Below are 17249 nucleotides of genomic sequence, written 5' to 3'. Positions count from 1 at the left end.
TACTTGTGTAAATGACCAGGATTATAAAGAATTAATTTACATATGTGGGAAAATTACATGCCCAGACCAGTTATCGAACCCAGGTCCTCTGGTGAACCATACCAGTGCTCTGCCATCTGAGCTATCTGGGTGACCCTGGTTGCCCACATAGGGTCACCCAGATAGCTGAGATGGCAGAGCACTGGTACAAAGGACCTGGGTTCGATTCCTGGCCTGGGCGTGTAATTTTCCCACATACGTCAAATAAATACGCACATACATACACCGGATGGACAGACAAACGCTGTAAAAACTGAAGCACCTTTTTGAGTTCATCTTGCATAATTGCATAATCTGGGAAGGTGATGGTTGAGGGGGAATGCGAGTAATGATAGTTTTGAAATTCAACTATTCGATATGTAATGCAGAAATGATCATTTATTTGCACTCTTGTCAAACCAAGCTGTCATGGTGTGCTGTATGATGAAAGTAATATGTTACAAAGGAATTAGAATCTTGAATTTTGATGTATGGGTTATAAGGACATTCCACTTTTTCACTGCTCGAAGGTTGTGTTTCTCTTCATTCAGCGACTCTTTACTCTCACTCCAGATGTCCTGTCTTGTCCCCTCCTTTTCTGTTTTCCTTAAGTCATCTTTCAGTGGGACTAGGTCGACAAGAACGGAGTTCTTCTCTCCGTGAGCGCCCAAACCTAACGCCTTTGGGTTTGCGGACCAGCAGCCTAGATAATGAGCCAGGTTGTGTGGACAGCATGCAGGTATTGGGACACAACTCATAGTAATGGAAGATTACTGGCAGCATCGGTTGCCATTTAAATCCTGTATGTTTTATACAACAAACAACTATCATTTAGTTTTTGGGTTTTTATTGCTTGATGTTTAACTGGTGTATATTATAACAGATTTGGTTTCCCTAACAGGCGGCATGAGACCATTAGTGAATCATTATCTCTCAAGATGCCGAGCAGAGTCGAAACTGCGCATATGCAGATATATAATTCACCACAATGCGGTTGTTTTACTGATTTAACTGTGTGGCTGTTTCAGTGCATCCGGTTGGGGATGAAGGGGGTTTAGTTGCACAGAGGATGGGATTGCGACTCAAATACACAGCAAACAGGTTTGATAAATAATTGGGGTGGGGACACGGGAATTGAAATGCAATGAAAAGACCGAGATAACCACTCCACGACAACACACATGAAACGACCATTGAAGAGTGATTTATGTATTAAAGTAGATTTGGAATGATTTAAGATGAAACTAGACCAATTTGACTGTGTCGCCAATATGCCTCCGCATAGTCTCACAACGGGTAGATGCCCTCGTTCACTGTCCTAAAAAAAAAAGTTTAATTTCAATATCTTCAGGTGTTGTGAATCATTACATTTTTACCAGACATGACAGGTTTCACATCGATCGGTGAAGTGTTTTTGGAGAAGCGATTTTTTTTTTTAAATATGGCTTTCAAGCTAATATGGCTGCCAAACCACATGACATATGACATCAAAAATGTACACTCTGCATATGTATGGGTAGGGGATCACGTTTGTGAAGTTTCTTGTTGATCGGATAAGGTTCATTTTTCTATCCAAGATGGCAGCAAAACCACGTGAAATATGACGTCATCATTTTCAAACTATATGCAGCAATGACATTAGATGACATTTGTAAAGTTTCACATTGATAGGGTAAACAGTTTCCGAGATATAATTATTTAATATTTTCCTTCAATCCTATATGGCTGCCACACCATGTGACCGATTATGTCATAAATGTAATATTTCGATACAAATGGGTCATAGATCGTGTGCATGCATTTTCATATTTTTAGGATAAGGCGTTCATTGAAAACATTTATGGTTGGTTTACCACTTCACCGATGTAATCATTATCATGCTTTTGTTCCCCATTGGGAGTCTTTGACAATGTGCCAAGTTTCAAATTTTTCCATTCAGTGGTTACTGAGAAATATCTTTTAATTATTTGTGTATAATCCAAGAGGGCTGCCATATCACATGACCTATGACGTCACAATTATCATACAAACATTCTTCATGGGTGTCGCTCCTACCCTGAATGTTTTGTCCCAATCGGACGTGTGGTTGCTGAGAAAAACGAGGTTTAGCCCGTATGGACGGACGGACAACCCGAAAACATAATGCCTCCGGCCACCTTAAAGGCCGGAGGCATAAAAACAAAAACTCTAAGGGGAGATGGGAGAAGTCGTGACGTGGAATTTTACTATATAATTCACACGATCTGGTCGATGCTAATTGGTGCTTACAATATTGCTTATGCTGACGCTTATGAGGATATAACTACTGAATAAATTAACCGATAAAGCATTTTTGTAACAATACATATCGTGTGTGTATACTGTGTATATATATATATATATATTTATTATCTTATTCTTTGTGGACAGAAAGGGTTGCAAGACCAGATCACCAGAGCCCTGGGACCTGAAGATGAGCTTCCTGAGAAGCTAATACTTGTCAGTACCACTGAATGGCAGGGCCAGGTAGGCACTGCTTATTCTCAACTTGCAATTGTCTGATTATCATAGTTGATTGAATGTGCTTGCAATTGTCTATTATAATTGGTTTAATGATTTACATTTCACATGATAAGGGACATTATGCAAATAACCTAAAATATAAATTGGAAATGGGAAAATAAATAACGATCAAAGTGGCATCCTGGAAGCACGTAAATGGAAAAATTGTTTCCACAACCTCTCATGCACATAAACATCGACATGTGAACACCAGACTATGCCGAGTACAAGCTTGGACTAAACAGACGATCGGTCGACGATGAAGGCGTGCGTAAAGTTTAAGACCTACTTTCACTCCTTGCACTGGCATGTGACTTGAAGATCGTTGTGAATGGAATAAAACAGAGCCATGGGCCAGATCTGGGAGGAAGGGTCTAGTAGTACTGCAGCTGGAGCCCTTTTTCGGCTTCTTTTCGAGACATCCAAACCGCATTTTATCACTGTTCACCATAATTGATCGTTCTGGTCCCAGGAGGAAGAAACTCCATGATGACAAGCTTGAAAACAATTTCAAATCGTGTTGTGTTTTTGATTGTGATTGACAAAATCCACTATGTCTGATTTTATTTGCTTGCTGCAGGTTGGGGAAATACAGTACATGCCATATCAATGATGACCACTCTCCAATAAGAGGGTGTCATTATGAAAAGCGGGTGGGATTCGGGGGTGGGGGTGGGGTAGGAGGTGGGGGTAGGGTAGGAGGTGGGGGTAGGGGGTGGGGGGATGTTTGTCAATGTTGTTATTTTACACAGGAAGGTCGGGGCTTACTTTCGTTCGAAAAATGAGATTTAAGTCGCATTATGACACATTTTATCAATTCATAATGTTTGTAAAAGTTAATTATGTACCATTGAGATGACCCTTCCTGTCGTATAACCATCAATATCCCCGTGTCGTTTTTCAACATAACTCACATATTTTTGTTTTTGGTGTAATAATCTGATCTGGTATCAAAATGCCAGAATTTAGTGTTGCTAACCCTACCAAGAAGGCCAGATTGGACATCTTTGATGTAGAATTTCGCACATTTTGTTCTGAGCTTTTCTCAAAAAAAACAACTGGATGTTCGTCCTGACACTGCGAAGCTGGAATCCATGTATTGAGTGCCAGGATGACGTTGGACAATCCCTATTTGAGAATAAAACAGACATTCTTAATGGGGTAAAACATTCAGATGCCATATTGACTGTAGGTCAACATACTGGAGTCGACGACACATACAGAGACTAACAAAGCAATCGGACAGTGGAAGCAGTAGCAGTTCATTTAGCGGCTACTTCGACTAGTCAAGGAGATGACAGTGCTGCTGTCAGCAAATTGCAGCTCCCAAATCTTGCCTTTGACAAGGAAAACAATTGCTTCATTTGTGGTACGCGCTGCTTTCCATCTCACAGATATTCAACTGGCAATGCTAACTGGTCCCTGGTAGCAACGGTCATAGACGAAACGTGTGTGAATATCTGCACAAAGGTTGTAGATGCTGCAGAAAGGCAAGGAGACATGGAGATGCTTCAGAGACTTCGTGCTACTGGACCAGATCGAGTAGCTGCAGATGCAAGATATCACTGGAAGAAGAATGGCCTTCCAAAATATATCATGGCGGATAAATGCGAGTCTAAGAAATCGGCCAGTGCTCGTATGGCTGTTATCAGACAGTTGAAGGAAGAATTATATCAACCAGTTATGCTTGAGAAGGAAGTTTACCTTTGAAAACACTGAGGAATCGTTACCAGGAGCTTGCCATCAGACCAGGGGTAAAGAAGACTCTGGCATACACCACTCAGGAGTTGAAACAACAGCGAATACAAGAATGGCCAGAACTGTCCACACACATACCACAGCCAGGATTGTCACATTTGGTGTGCTCATGCCAGATCTCGGCAGGTGAGGCCCTGACCAAGGTTAATAAGCTGTCAAATGTGCTCGAGCTAGTCAGAGATGAGCATCACGGTATCCTGATCGATGTGGCAGCAAAGCCAGATGAAGACAGTACAGGTCATATGTCAGTGGGTATACTTCGTTGGAGGATCAAGCAAGTTGATAAGCTCAGTAAGGGTTACTATTCCTCAGAGGAGATGACATTAGAAGCATCTAGAAAGTTTGTGGATCCACTGCTGTACAAGGCAATAGGGTGGCGGACAAACGACAAACGTTTTTGCGATGCAGCAGATTTTTCTGAGGACGAGAACAGTTCCAAGGTTTTGAAAATAGCCTGTGATATCATCTGCCAGGCTATCAGCTTCGTGCCCACTCAAGCCCTTGCTTGCCCCTTTGTTGTGTGAGTGTTTTGGTGCCATTAATAGCTCAGACTTTTTATTTTCTATTCCACACAAGTTCAGTTTTTCATCCCTGACCTCCTCATTTGTTGTCATCATGCACGAGATCTGTTCTGTCGTATTGCCTATCCCCATGTTGTATTTCATTATAATACATGCTTTTATTATAAGAAACGTTTTCTTGCCACCTTGCCTCCAGTGCGTTTTACCGACAAATTCAGCTTTGTTTGAGTGATCCTTGGGGAATAGTCGTAATCATGAATGCATTATCTGTAAACACAGTTTCATGATCTGCGGTGCGTCTTATACCCCAGCTCAAGGGATTTGTGTCATCAAACCCCTCTGATGCAGCTGTATTTTGATGAATGCGATATTATAAAACATCTAGAGCTTAACTGGATGTTTTCTTACGATCTGCTTTTATTTTTGTGTCTGACTGTGTGTTCCTCCCTTGCAGCTGCTCGCATTACGTTTGGAACAGCAGAGCCTCCCGGTGGTGTGTACAGCTTCACCTGCTGACCTACGGGCCACGTTTGCCTGTCTCATCACCCAAATACAGCGCTTGTCAGTAACATTGCAATATGTTATCCTGAGATGTTTAAGAGTAAATCACGAAGTGTGGACCTATCTGTTGACAATACCAGGAAAGGCATGTAGATAACCTTCCACCCTGATTGTCATTAGTGATCTATCTAGGTTTTTATCAAAAATCTGATAGTGAATCGTATATTTTGACAATTTCTAGTTTAAGAAGCTGGAATCCAAATCAGTTGCTGCCATTGACCAGATTTGACCCTACAACCTCAGTTCTTCACCATTCCTTCCCCTCTCCATCATTCTACCCATTCTCCGTCCCCAGTTGCAATTCCAGTGCCCAGACACCGGGAGTGTTGCGTGTGGCTGTGCTGGGGGATTTGCCGTACCTGCACGCTGTGTTGCAATGTTACGTGCGGCACTTGGCCTCTCGTTCCACCGACTGGCTATCCTTTATGCGCTTTCTTGTCATACCTTTTGGTGCGTTGCCAAGACATTGCAAAACCCAACCACAGATATTATCAAAATTTACATCATTCTCATTCGAGGGAATAATAACGTACACATTAATGATTTTGGTGCTTGACTTTTATGTCTCTGCCGAATCTATAAATGATTCCCTTTTAGTGTTTCACAATGCATGCTGGCAGAATGCATTAAAATCATTACTCAATTTATTGATATGGATTAGCTATAAAATCAGTTTGTGCTTTACATAAACTCTTTACATTAAGTTAAAACTCTCTTTCAATGTATCCTCCTTCTTTCTTTATCGTGAAGTAAAGTATGTGGGAGACAAGGAAGACTCGCAGTTGAAACACTCACTTTTTGCACATTGCTGTGCCTATACCCTCATGCGGGTGTCATAATTGTGGGTGTCATGTCATCATCATTCAAGTTCATTCTTATAGATTTGTGTGGAGGTACAGACTCTTGAATAAATCATTTATTTGGCTCCTGAATCTAGTTGTAAGATGACCTGGATCGACCAGGAGCAATGCACTGAATCCCCTCCAACAATTGTCCATGGTGCTGCGATTTTATGCAACTGCATCATTTCAATTGCATGTTGGAGATATGTGCGCTGTTTCACAGGCTAATCGGCTGTTTAGACGCGCACAACTAATCGGCTGTTTATTTCCCTTCGTAAATTTCTGTTTAGACGGGTGATTAGCTGTGTGCGTACATTTATGTTTTTGTCAGCGTTTTAGGGTTAGACGTGTGTTAGCAAGATGCTCACTCAGCATCTTTCATAAATTTGGCCCTATATTTTCACTTTTCATCATTTTAATTATCTTGTATAATTTCTACGCCGTACAAGTGCTTCTCGTAAATTTCTGTCCAAGATGTGGTGAAAAACCAGACAAGCATTATGTCACTGCACCTCACGCCTCTCTGCTTCTTTCTATGGGGGCATCTGAAGTCTGCGATCTAACAGGAACATCCCAGAAATGTCGAGGAACTGAAGGAGAAAATATGATCTTAGCTTCCCAAGACCGATGTGGGCATGCCATGGAATGTTGAAGCATCCAGTGTGAAACGGATTCGGAAGTGTATCGGTGTTAAATAATGGTGAACAGTTTGAGCATCTGTTGTGATGTACTGTTTAAAAAACAAATTACAAGATTGAAGTTCAATCTCTACGGTACCTGATTAACACCACATACTGTAAATTAACAAGCCTTGAAATTTGCAAGTCTAGTTTTGAATTTGTTTGATATAGTCTATCTTTTGTTGGTCCGACTTGGTGCCATGACTTTTTTTTTTTTTTTTTTTTTTTTAACCAGCATCTCATTACTCTTAGTTCGACTATATATAAACCAATAGAGAAATATGAAGCTTTGTGAGTACGACATGCTTTCTACTTTTGCTGTGCCAGATACATTTACTGTTACCTTTGACTCTGCCAGGTTCTCACAGTGTATCGCATTACTTGGGTTGCATCGATTCCCAATATGCCTCGGCCTTCCTCGACCCAGCGTGGCAAGATCTTTTTTCTTGTCCTGAGCCACCACCCTCGGGTACAGTCTTTGTCATGATCATTTGTTTCGCTCGTTATTCTGATTGTACATTTTCATTATTACATTAATTATTGAAATATATTGTTATAAATAATTATACCAGACACATGACCCATATATTCAATGAGTACAGTGTCTCAGTTACCGAACACAAATCATGATGACGTGTGGTGCAGAGCCAGTGGATGTGGCTTCACGTGTGATAAGCTACCTGGAGGCTGCAAACACGTCTCTAAACCTACCGGTGGCTGAAGCCATGCTCACCTACCGGCAGCACAGGTATGCAGTTGCATGTCATGTATAGTGCACTGCATGGTAGTACACCGTGTGCGCATAGCATGCTGCATTCTGTATCACATGCATTGTTATCAACCATGCAGAAGTTACCAAGTGAAAAATTTTGAATTGCTAAACAAATTCCAGGGCTGCTTTAACAATACCATGTGCAGTGCACGACAAACATGAAAGGTGTTTTTTTCACTAATGAGGCGGCCTGAGCGATATCCATTTAAAAACTAGAAGAGGTAGCTTGCCATGGCTTTCCTGGCATTTGCTTTTCCAATAATGTTCAATTGTGCCAAATGGCTCAGTCAATCGAAATTCTCCTGCTCATAATGAGAATCTGCTCCTTTGATACACACATGTGTGTTGCTATTTATCATATCATCACCTGCTGCCATTTTGATCTGGACTTCCATTGCTTGGAGTCTGCCCATCTCCGGCCTCCATTGATGTTCTAATCTGGCATGCTGGTCACCCAGATGTATGTAGTGCCATATTACTGTGAGATACGGGGCCAGAGACTCGCATAACTGTGTGTGTGTGTGTGTGTGTGTGTGTGTGTGTGTGTGTGTGTGTGTGTGTGTGTGTGTGTGTGTGTGTGTGTGTGTGTGTGTGTGTGTGTGTGTGTGTGTGTGTGTGTGTGTGCGTGCATGGTTTCACCTGCTTCCATCTTCCTCCCTGTCGCCCCTTTACCTCCAAGGCGGCGCACTCTGCATTCGCTTGATGTGCAGCCCAGGTACAGACCTTTAACCATCCCAGCCTCATCCATATGCGCATGATCTCCACATTACTCAGTTGTATTGCCATCTCTCACTCATTCCACCATGTTAGATCATCCATTAGCTGATAGTAGCAATGAAGCATTAATATGCTTTAGCATTGAAAATATGTTATAATAAATAAAATAAAACTTGCTGTTGAAGGCCTTGCATTTTTGCAAATGCAGCTTTTATTTATTTAATATACTTTTAGAAAATTGTGGAATTTTTTAAATGACAAATATACTTGATGTGCTTCATATCAGGCAGAAAATCTAAAAAGGTTTCACCATGATCTCAAAAAACTTGTTCACATAAGAGTTTTTTTAAATTTTTGTATACAAGATTGAGGCTCGTGTTAGAGCTAGTACATTAGCACATTAAACACAAAAAACATAAGCGGACACATAAAACAATAAAGGGAGGGGGAGACAAGATGGGGAGAGAGAGGGAAGCACACAAGCACAACAGTAGAGAACAGGGACATCGGGAGATCTGTGGAAGAATTTCAGGAATGAAGTTGGAGACTGAAAGAGGTGGATTTGGGGTGGATTATGGGGGTAGAAAAGATCAAGGTTTTGGATGGGGGAAGATAAGAGATGGTGGTGAACAGCTGTTTTGAAGACCTGGAGTGAGGAGTGGGATTGAAGAGAGTGTGGGAGTTTGCTCCAGAGGCGGGAGAAGGGAGGAATAAAAGAGTGAAGGTGAGCAGAGAGTCTTAATTTTGGCAGTTTCACAAGAAGAGGGTTGCTAGCAGATCTTGTGCGTCCTGCACAAGGGACACAGCAATTTTTGGGGGACACAGCAAAGACAGAGTTGGGGGAGTTAGGCCAAAGAGGAGTCTGTAGAAGACAGAAAGACCACCAACCTGCCTGCGGTGAGAGAGTGAAGGGCCCTCAGAATCAGCTTCATCACGGGAGATATCAATGATCCTGAAAGCTTTGGTTTCAACAGCGTGAAGCCGAGCTCGGTGTGAGGCAGGAGCATCGGCCCAGAGGGGAGAACAGTATTTCTTTGAGCTGCGGATGAAAGCCTTGTATGTGGTGAGGAGCTCAGGTGTGCCAAGGAATGACTGCACGACGGAGGATGCCCAGTCGGCGACTGGCTTTGGAGGCCAGCTTGGAAATGTGGTTTTCCCAGGAAAGATCATGGCAGATAGTGAGACCCAAAAGCTTGAGTAAAAAACCACCTTTAGAGGCCATTTTCCCCCGCAAAGTGGGGGTTGGCCTTTTTCGGGGACCATGGTTGTTGTTGTTTTTTGGTCCCCTTTTTGAAGCAATGTTTTACGGCCGGATGCCCTTCCTGCCGCCAACCCTTTTTGTCGCCTTTTTTTTTTTTTACGACAAGCAGGGAATTACCAGTGAACTGGTACTCAATTAGCCGACCTCGGAAGGATGACAGGCTGAGTCAACCCCCCTGGCGTTAATTCAGCGATCGACCGGGATTCGAACCCAGGATCCTAGGATCCTAAGCTGGCACCCTAGCCGCTAGCCCAACACCAGGTTTACCCAAAACACCAGGCTGGTTTGGGTTACCCACCCAAAAGCTTGAGTGACAGAACTTATTTAAGAGGATTGTTGAGAAAGTTGATGGGAGCGTTTTCCAGACGGTCTTTACGGAGAGACATAGTAAGAGTGTGAGATTTGTCAGGATTTGTCAGTGACAGCTTTGGTAGAAATTTATCTCATACCAAACATTTTTTGATCATTATGTGATTATTTTTCAATATTTAGATTGTGATACTCACAAAAGTGTGGAATACATGGCTGCAGACTTTTATTTCCCACAGTAATTAATTAATAGCACTTGCAACAATGATCAAAGAAGCCTGTTTTAGTTTTCATTCATGCTAACTATTTTTCTTCATTTTATGGACCAGGTTTGCCAAGTATTCGCTTTCAAGTTTCAATAACTCCAGCACTTGCTCTTTCTAGTTCTGTCGGGACTACAGAAATGTTCTGGATATTTATTTGTCTGTATTTCTTTCTATCCTCTCCTCTGCAACAGGGACGAAGAATCGTGCCAGAAGTTCATTCCTTTCATAAGTGTAAGTTTTATATTTTAAATTTTCACCTTATTGAAATTATTTGTTTATTTTATAATCTGTATACTTCTTTTTTTTCTTTTTTTTAATAATCTGTGCATATCTTCTTTCTTCATCCTTTTAAACTTTTTGTTTGAATGATCGTTTTAAGGCCATTTTCCCCGCGAGAGCGGGAGTTAGCCTTGCGGGCCCCATGACAGTCATGGTTCCCTGTTTGAGGCGATGCTTTTATAGCCGGATGCCCTTCCTGACGCCAACCCTTGGTCGCCTCTTACGATGCGCAGGGATACGGTGTACCTATTCTAAACCGGGGTACACACCTGGATCATTCATCCCAGCAAGCTGGTACTCAATTTGCCGACCCTGGAAGGATGACAGGCTGAGTCAACCCCCTGGCGTTAATTCAGCGATCGACCGGGATTCGAACCCAGGATCCTAGGATCCCAAGCCGGCACCCTAACCACTAAGCCAACACCAGGCATTTTTGTTTGATGTTTCATTTTTCCCCACTAGTCACAGAATATGATGGCAATATCCAGCCCATAAAAAGAGCATTCCACCTGCTTTATGGTGGAAATAATAATAAGGTGTAGCATAGCATATGAAGGAATGTTATAAATACATTATGTTATATATATATCTATATATCTATATATATATATATATATATATATATATATATATGTATATATATATATGTATATATATATATATATATATATATATATATATATATGTATATATATATATGTATATATATATATGTATATATATATATGTATATATATATATATATATATATATATATGTATATATATATATATATATATATATATATATATGTATATATATATATGTATATATATATATATATATATATATATATATATATATATATATATATATATATATATATATATATATATATATACATACATATATATCAGGGGCGGGCAACCTTTTCAGAGTGAGGGCCAGATGAGACTTTTGGAAGGAGATCGCGGGCCGGAGTGAAAAACGAAATCTCAGAATTACTATATTTTGTTTACATGAATAGATTGTACAAAAATTGCATTGAACACTATACAAATCAATGAGACTGCTGGTGCTGTTTGCCATGAAGAAGTATTTCCATGTCTGGCTCGATGGTTGAGGTAGACAACAGAAGAATGTCATTGAGGTGGCGGTCCGAGAGTTGGGAGCGAAGGTGAGACTTCGTGTACTTCATTTTCGAGAAGAGCTGTTCACAGCAGTAGGTGCTGCCGAACATGGCCACAATGCGTTGGACATGGGCAATGTATTTTTGAAAATTGTTAGAAGGGAGAACGGTGTCGCGGAAGAAGGACAATGGAGAAGAGGTGCGGAACTTCGCCTTCATTTCATCGTTGCACTGCAGCTCCACCAACTCCATCTGTAAGGAGGCAGGGGCGTCTTCCACGGGGAAGTCAAAGGGAGCAGTGAAAAGCTTGAAGTCCGCAGCCAGCACCCTGACTCCTGCAAAACGGGAAGCAAATTCCTCACGTAGAGAGTTGACGACACTAACGCAAGTGCCCAGGTCCACATCGTCAGGGGCACATGCAGCAAGGCGAGGAAAATGCACAAACTGACCAGAAGCCAATTGAGCCTCCCACAAGCGCAGTTTAACCTCGAAGGCAGTGATGTGCGCGTACATGTCTGTCACGAGAATGTCTTTGCCTTGCAGCTTTATGTTGAGGGTGTTCAGGTGCGCCGTGATGTCCGTGAGCAGGGCCAGGCGAGCTAGCCACCGCGGTTCAGAGAATTGATCAGCGTGGGGAAGGTTCTTCTGACGTAGAAAGGTGGCAATCTCCTGCTGTAGGTCGCACACCCGAGACAGCATGGCCCCACGACTCAGCCAGCGTACCTCACAGAAGTAGAGCAGGTCGTTGTAGTGCACGTTCACCTCGTCCATCAGTGCCTGGAACTGACGATGGTTAAGGCTGCGGGAGAGGATGGAGTTGACGACCTTCACCACGACAGACATGACACCAACGAGGTTGGCAGACTTAGCGCACAGGGACTCTTGGTGGATGATGCAGTGCATCTTGTTAATGGGCTGAGTGTATCCGGCGGCTGCACAGTGACGCACTAGCAGCGAAGCGGCGCCCTTCTTCTCACCAACCATCGCCGGGGCACCGTCGGTCGTCACACAAACAAGACGGGAGAGGTCCAGGGAGTGCTGATCAACACACAGAAGCACGGCGTCGCAGATGTCTTTCCCAGTGGTGGTGTCGCGCAGCGGGACAAGCTGGAGGAATTCCTCACACACTTGAAAGTCAGCGGTGACGCCACGGATGAAAACGGACAGCTGGGCCGTGTCCTTTGTGTCGGTGCTCTCATCCAGAGCGAGGGAAAAGGCGACGAAATTTGAGCTGCGTGTTTTGAGTGAGTCGTGCACGTTTTCCGACATATCCTCGATGCGGGCGACGAACGGTGCGGGACGAAAGGCTCACGTTCTCAAAGGCGGAACGCTGCTCTGGACAGACGGAGTCCACTACAGCGAGGAGGCATTCCTTGATGAAGTCCCCATCCGCGAATGGCTTCATTCGGCGAGCAAGGATGCGGGAGACTTCATAACTGGCGCGCGTCACCTTTTCGGCCTCAGTATTCTGCTTGCGGAAGAGTGAAGTTTGTTTCTCCAAGTTGCCTGATAGTCTAACCATGGCGTCCTTCCTTTCGGTGGCAGACACCGACGCGAAGTTTGACGAGCGGTGCTCTGTCTCCCAGTGGCGGCGCACGTTGTACTCTTTTAGGACAGCCAAAGTCTTCAAGCATATGAGGCACTGGGCCTGTCCAAAGCGCTCGATGAAGAAGTACTTCTCCCACTCAGGGTTGAAGATCCGACGCTCGAGGTCCACTTTCCTCTTCTTAACACGCTGGGTCGCAGACATGATGAGCTGAAAAGGAAGAAAATTAGGTATATCAGCAATGAATAAATGATGTAACAGCAAGCAATCTGGGGCACAAAAAATCTCGGAAGACGAATTGTACAGATGAATGTATTTATTTTGCGCGCACGTGGCCAACACTGAATATGACACAGTTTCACCGTAAAACTGAAATACAGGAAATGAATCAGTCTGCATACTTTTTTTTTTAAAGAGTTCGTTTTCCTTTTAAACAAAAGTTCGTCAATTTCGTTTTCCTTTTAAACAAAAGTTCGTCAATTTCTTTTTTCTTTTACAAACAGAAAGTTCGTTATATATTTTTTTTCTTTACAAATAGAAAGTTCGTTATATTTTTATTTTTACAAATAAAAAGGGAGAATAAAATTATTTAAACGCAGCAAATGAAAGATAATAACATGTTCTAACAAACAAAACAAAGCAAATTGAAAGAAAGTGAAAATTGAAATAGGTTTAGAGAACTCTGCGTCGCTTACCTCTTTGTTGCAAGTTATTTGTCCCAGACACCAACGTTTGTCACAAGCTGACTGAATCGGAAGGACGTCCGTATCACATGCCGGCTGATTTGAAAAGACCGCCTATCAGCAAGCAGGCGGTGTCTAGGCAAGACAGTTCCCCGTGCGCATGTCTTCCGGAAGAGGACGGTGCTGAAGACAAAATGTCCCTTTCTTGAATTCAGACCGGCTAAATATAAACTCTTACATTTACAAATGATATGAGTTTTACTGGGAGGTCCGCGGGCCGGATTGCAATAATAAAGCCTAGCAGGGTGGCGGGCCGGACGCTAAGCCTTCGCGGGCCGGATGTGGCCCGCGGGCCGGGGGTTGCCCACCCCTGATATATATACATATATATATATATATACAATATATATATATATTGTTACGGAACCCAACGTCGGCATATGGTTCCCCTTTGAGGGGGGATTAGTCCCCTCGTTTGTTACTGACCGACGTGGTCCCTGAAGCTGCACCGCGACCTCCGAAAAGGCCGGTGCACAGCTTCGTTTCTGACCGCGGATAAGATGGTAATTTGCCGAGCGGATGGCAGCCGCGGCCCGAACCGTTAACAATGACTCACCCGATTCTGAACGTTGGCCAAATCGTGCCACAGATATTCAATTTGGAAAAGACAAAGACGACGGATGTGAAGAAGAAGAAGACAAGAGGTAGGAAATACGAATATGATTTATTATTACTATTTACACAATGAAAGAAACCAAGGAAGAAGGATAATAAAATAATGCAGAAAGAGGGACGGACCAGAAGGACACAGTGAAACTTAGCTTACCTATGCAGTCTTACTTAACCCAGGACAGAACAAACAAAGACGGACTCACACGAATGGGGAATGAAGGCAGGAATGACTGGAAGGAGGAATGGGAAGGTTCAGCTGGGGCAGATGGTTCGGGCTTGATCCCGCACGGGACGTCGGGCTGGACCTCGACGGCCACCGATGCCACCGCAATCTGGCTCCCGCGGGGTAATGGGTCGAAGCTGCCTGGTGGAGCCCACACTGCTTGTGGAGCCAAAGCTGCTGGTGGAGCCAAAACTGCTTCTCTGGCTCACCTCAGGACGCGTCTCCCTTCTCTCTCCGAGGGCTCGTCTCTACTCATCTGCCGTCTCTGGCGCAACTCTTAGAACTCTGAACTCATCTGCCGTCTCTGGCGCAACTCTTTCTTGGAACTTCTTTGCAAGGCTTCCGCGCGCGCTTATATAACGCCTCGGGCGATCAAGCTGCCGGCCTCCAGGACACGCCCATCGGTGAGCTCGCCTCGGCCCTGATTGGTGGGCACGGGCTCTCTGGCTCCACCCTTGATGACGATGGGCGGGCACGCCCTTCTTCCCCGAGCTGACCACGCCGTAATGGCGGCAAATGCAGTTGGCAGTAGAGGCTTTGGGAATGGGAATGAAAGGGGATCTATCTATTTGAATTCGGTGCAATGGAGTGTCAATTTAATGGAAGACACAGCCTTAACCGACATAGAATAAGGAAATAAACTACCAACAAGGAGGAAATCTATGATTGGCTAACGTGATTGTTTATGACCTAATTACGGGACGCACTTTGACCTTTATACACAACTGGAGGAAGGAGGGTGATATTTTACAATGTACTACACAATAAAAAAACACAATTCTCATATCCACAACAATATATATATATATATACATATATATATATATATATATATATATATATATATATATATATATATATATATATATATATATATATATATATATATATATATATATATATATATATATATATATATATATATATACAGTGCATTCAAAAAGTATTCAGACCCCTTCACTTTTTTCACATTTTATGTTGCAGCCTTATGCTGAAATCGTTTAAATTCATTTTTTCCCTCATCAATCTACACTCAATACCCCATGATGACAAAGAGAAAACAGGATTTTAGAAAGTTTTGCAAATTTATTAAAAACAAAAAAATGAAATATCACATTGACATAAGTATTCAGACCCTTCACTCAGTACTTAGTTGAAGAACCTTTGGCAGTGATTACAGCCTCGAGTCTTCTTGGGTATGACGCGACGAGCTTTGCACACCTGGATTTGGGGATGTTTTGCCATTCTTCTCTGCAGATCCTCTCAAGCTCTGTCAGGTTGGATGGGGACCGTTGGTGGACAGCCATTTTTGGTCTCTCCAGAGATGTTCAATTGGGTTCAAGTCAGGGCTCTGGCTGGGCCACTCAATGACCTTCACAGAGTGGTCCCTAAGCCACTCCTGCGTTGTCTTGGCTGTGTGGTTAGGGTCATTGTCCTGTTGGAAGGTGAACCTTCGGCCCAGTCTGAGGTCCTGAGCGCTCTGTTTCAGGTTTTCATTAAGGATATCTCTTTACTTTGCTCCGTTCATTGTTCCCTCAACCCTGACCAGTCCCCCAGCCCCTGCTGCTGAAAAACACCCCCACAGCATGATGCTGCCACCACCGTGATGCTGCCACCACCATGCTTCATCGTTGGGATGGTATTGGGCAGGTGATGAGCGGTGCCTGGTTTCCTTCAGACATGACGCTAAGAATTGAGGCCAAACAGTTCAATCTTCGTTTCATCAGATCACAGAATCTTGTTTCTCACAGTCTGAGAGTCCTTTAGGTGCTTTTTTGCAAACTCCAAGCGGGCTTTCATGTGTCTTTCACTGAGGAGAGGCTTCCGTCTGGCCACTCTGCCCTAAAGCCAAGATTGTTGGAGTGTTGCAGTGATGGTTGTCCTTCTGGAAGTTTCTCCCATCTCCACACAGGATCTCTGGAGCTCAGCCAGAGTGACCATCGGTTTCTTGGTCACCTCTCTTACCAAGGCCCTTCTCCCCCGATTGCTCAGTTTGGCCGGACGGCCAGCTCTCGGAAGAGTCCTGGTTGTTCCAAACTTCCTCCATTTAGGAATTATGGAGGCCACTGTGCTCTTGGGAACCTTCAATGCAGCAGAATTTTTTTTGTAGGCTTCCCCAGATCTATGCCTCGACACAATCCTGTCAGAGCTCTGCAGGCAGTTCCTTCGACCTCATGACTTGGTTTTTGCTCTGATATGCATTGTCAGCTGTGAGACCTTATATAGACAGATGTGTACCTTTCCGAATCATGTCCAATCAATTGAATTTACCACAGGTGGACTCCAATCAAGGTGTAGCAACATCTCAAAGATGATCAAGAGAAATGGGAGGCACCTGAGCTAAATTTCAAGTGTCATAGCAAAGGGTATGAATACTTATGTAAATGTGATATTTCAGTTATTTCTTTTTAATAAATTTGTAAAACTTTCTAAAACCCTGCTTTCTCTTTGTCATTATGGGATATTGAGTGTAGATTGATGAGGGAAAAAAT

General features: G+C 43.1%; 1 protein-coding gene across 4 annotated transcripts in view; it reads left to right on the top strand.

Moving 5' to 3' along the window:
- Positions 1-17249, top strand: part of LOC137418337 (phosphofurin acidic cluster sorting protein 1) — a 118445-nt gene that overhangs the window by 78838 nt on the left and 22358 nt on the right. For all 4 annotated transcript variants that reach the window (XM_068104378.2, XM_068104377.2, XM_068104380.2 and 1 more), the window contains 8 exons: positions 631-757; positions 2428-2523; positions 5293-5399; positions 5695-5849; positions 7280-7390; positions 7567-7669; positions 8373-8408; positions 10438-10477. In XM_068104378.2, the coding sequence (XP_067960479.2) occupies positions 631-757; positions 2428-2523; positions 5293-5399; positions 5695-5849; positions 7280-7390; positions 7567-7669; positions 8373-8408; positions 10438-10477 (775 nt within the window). The remainder of the gene's footprint in view (positions 1-630; positions 758-2427; positions 2524-5292; positions 5400-5694; positions 5850-7279; positions 7391-7566; positions 7670-8372; positions 8409-10437; positions 10478-17249) is intronic.

The sequence above is a fragment of the Myxine glutinosa genome, chromosome 9 (genome assembly GCF_964187855.1).
Source record: "Myxine glutinosa chromosome 9, kmMyxGlut1.1, whole genome shotgun sequence".
NCBI lineage: Eukaryota > Metazoa > Chordata > Myxini > Myxiniformes > Myxinidae > Myxine > Myxine glutinosa.
The sequence above is the reverse complement of the archived record's forward strand: the minus strand, read 5'-3'. Positions and strand labels throughout refer to the sequence as shown.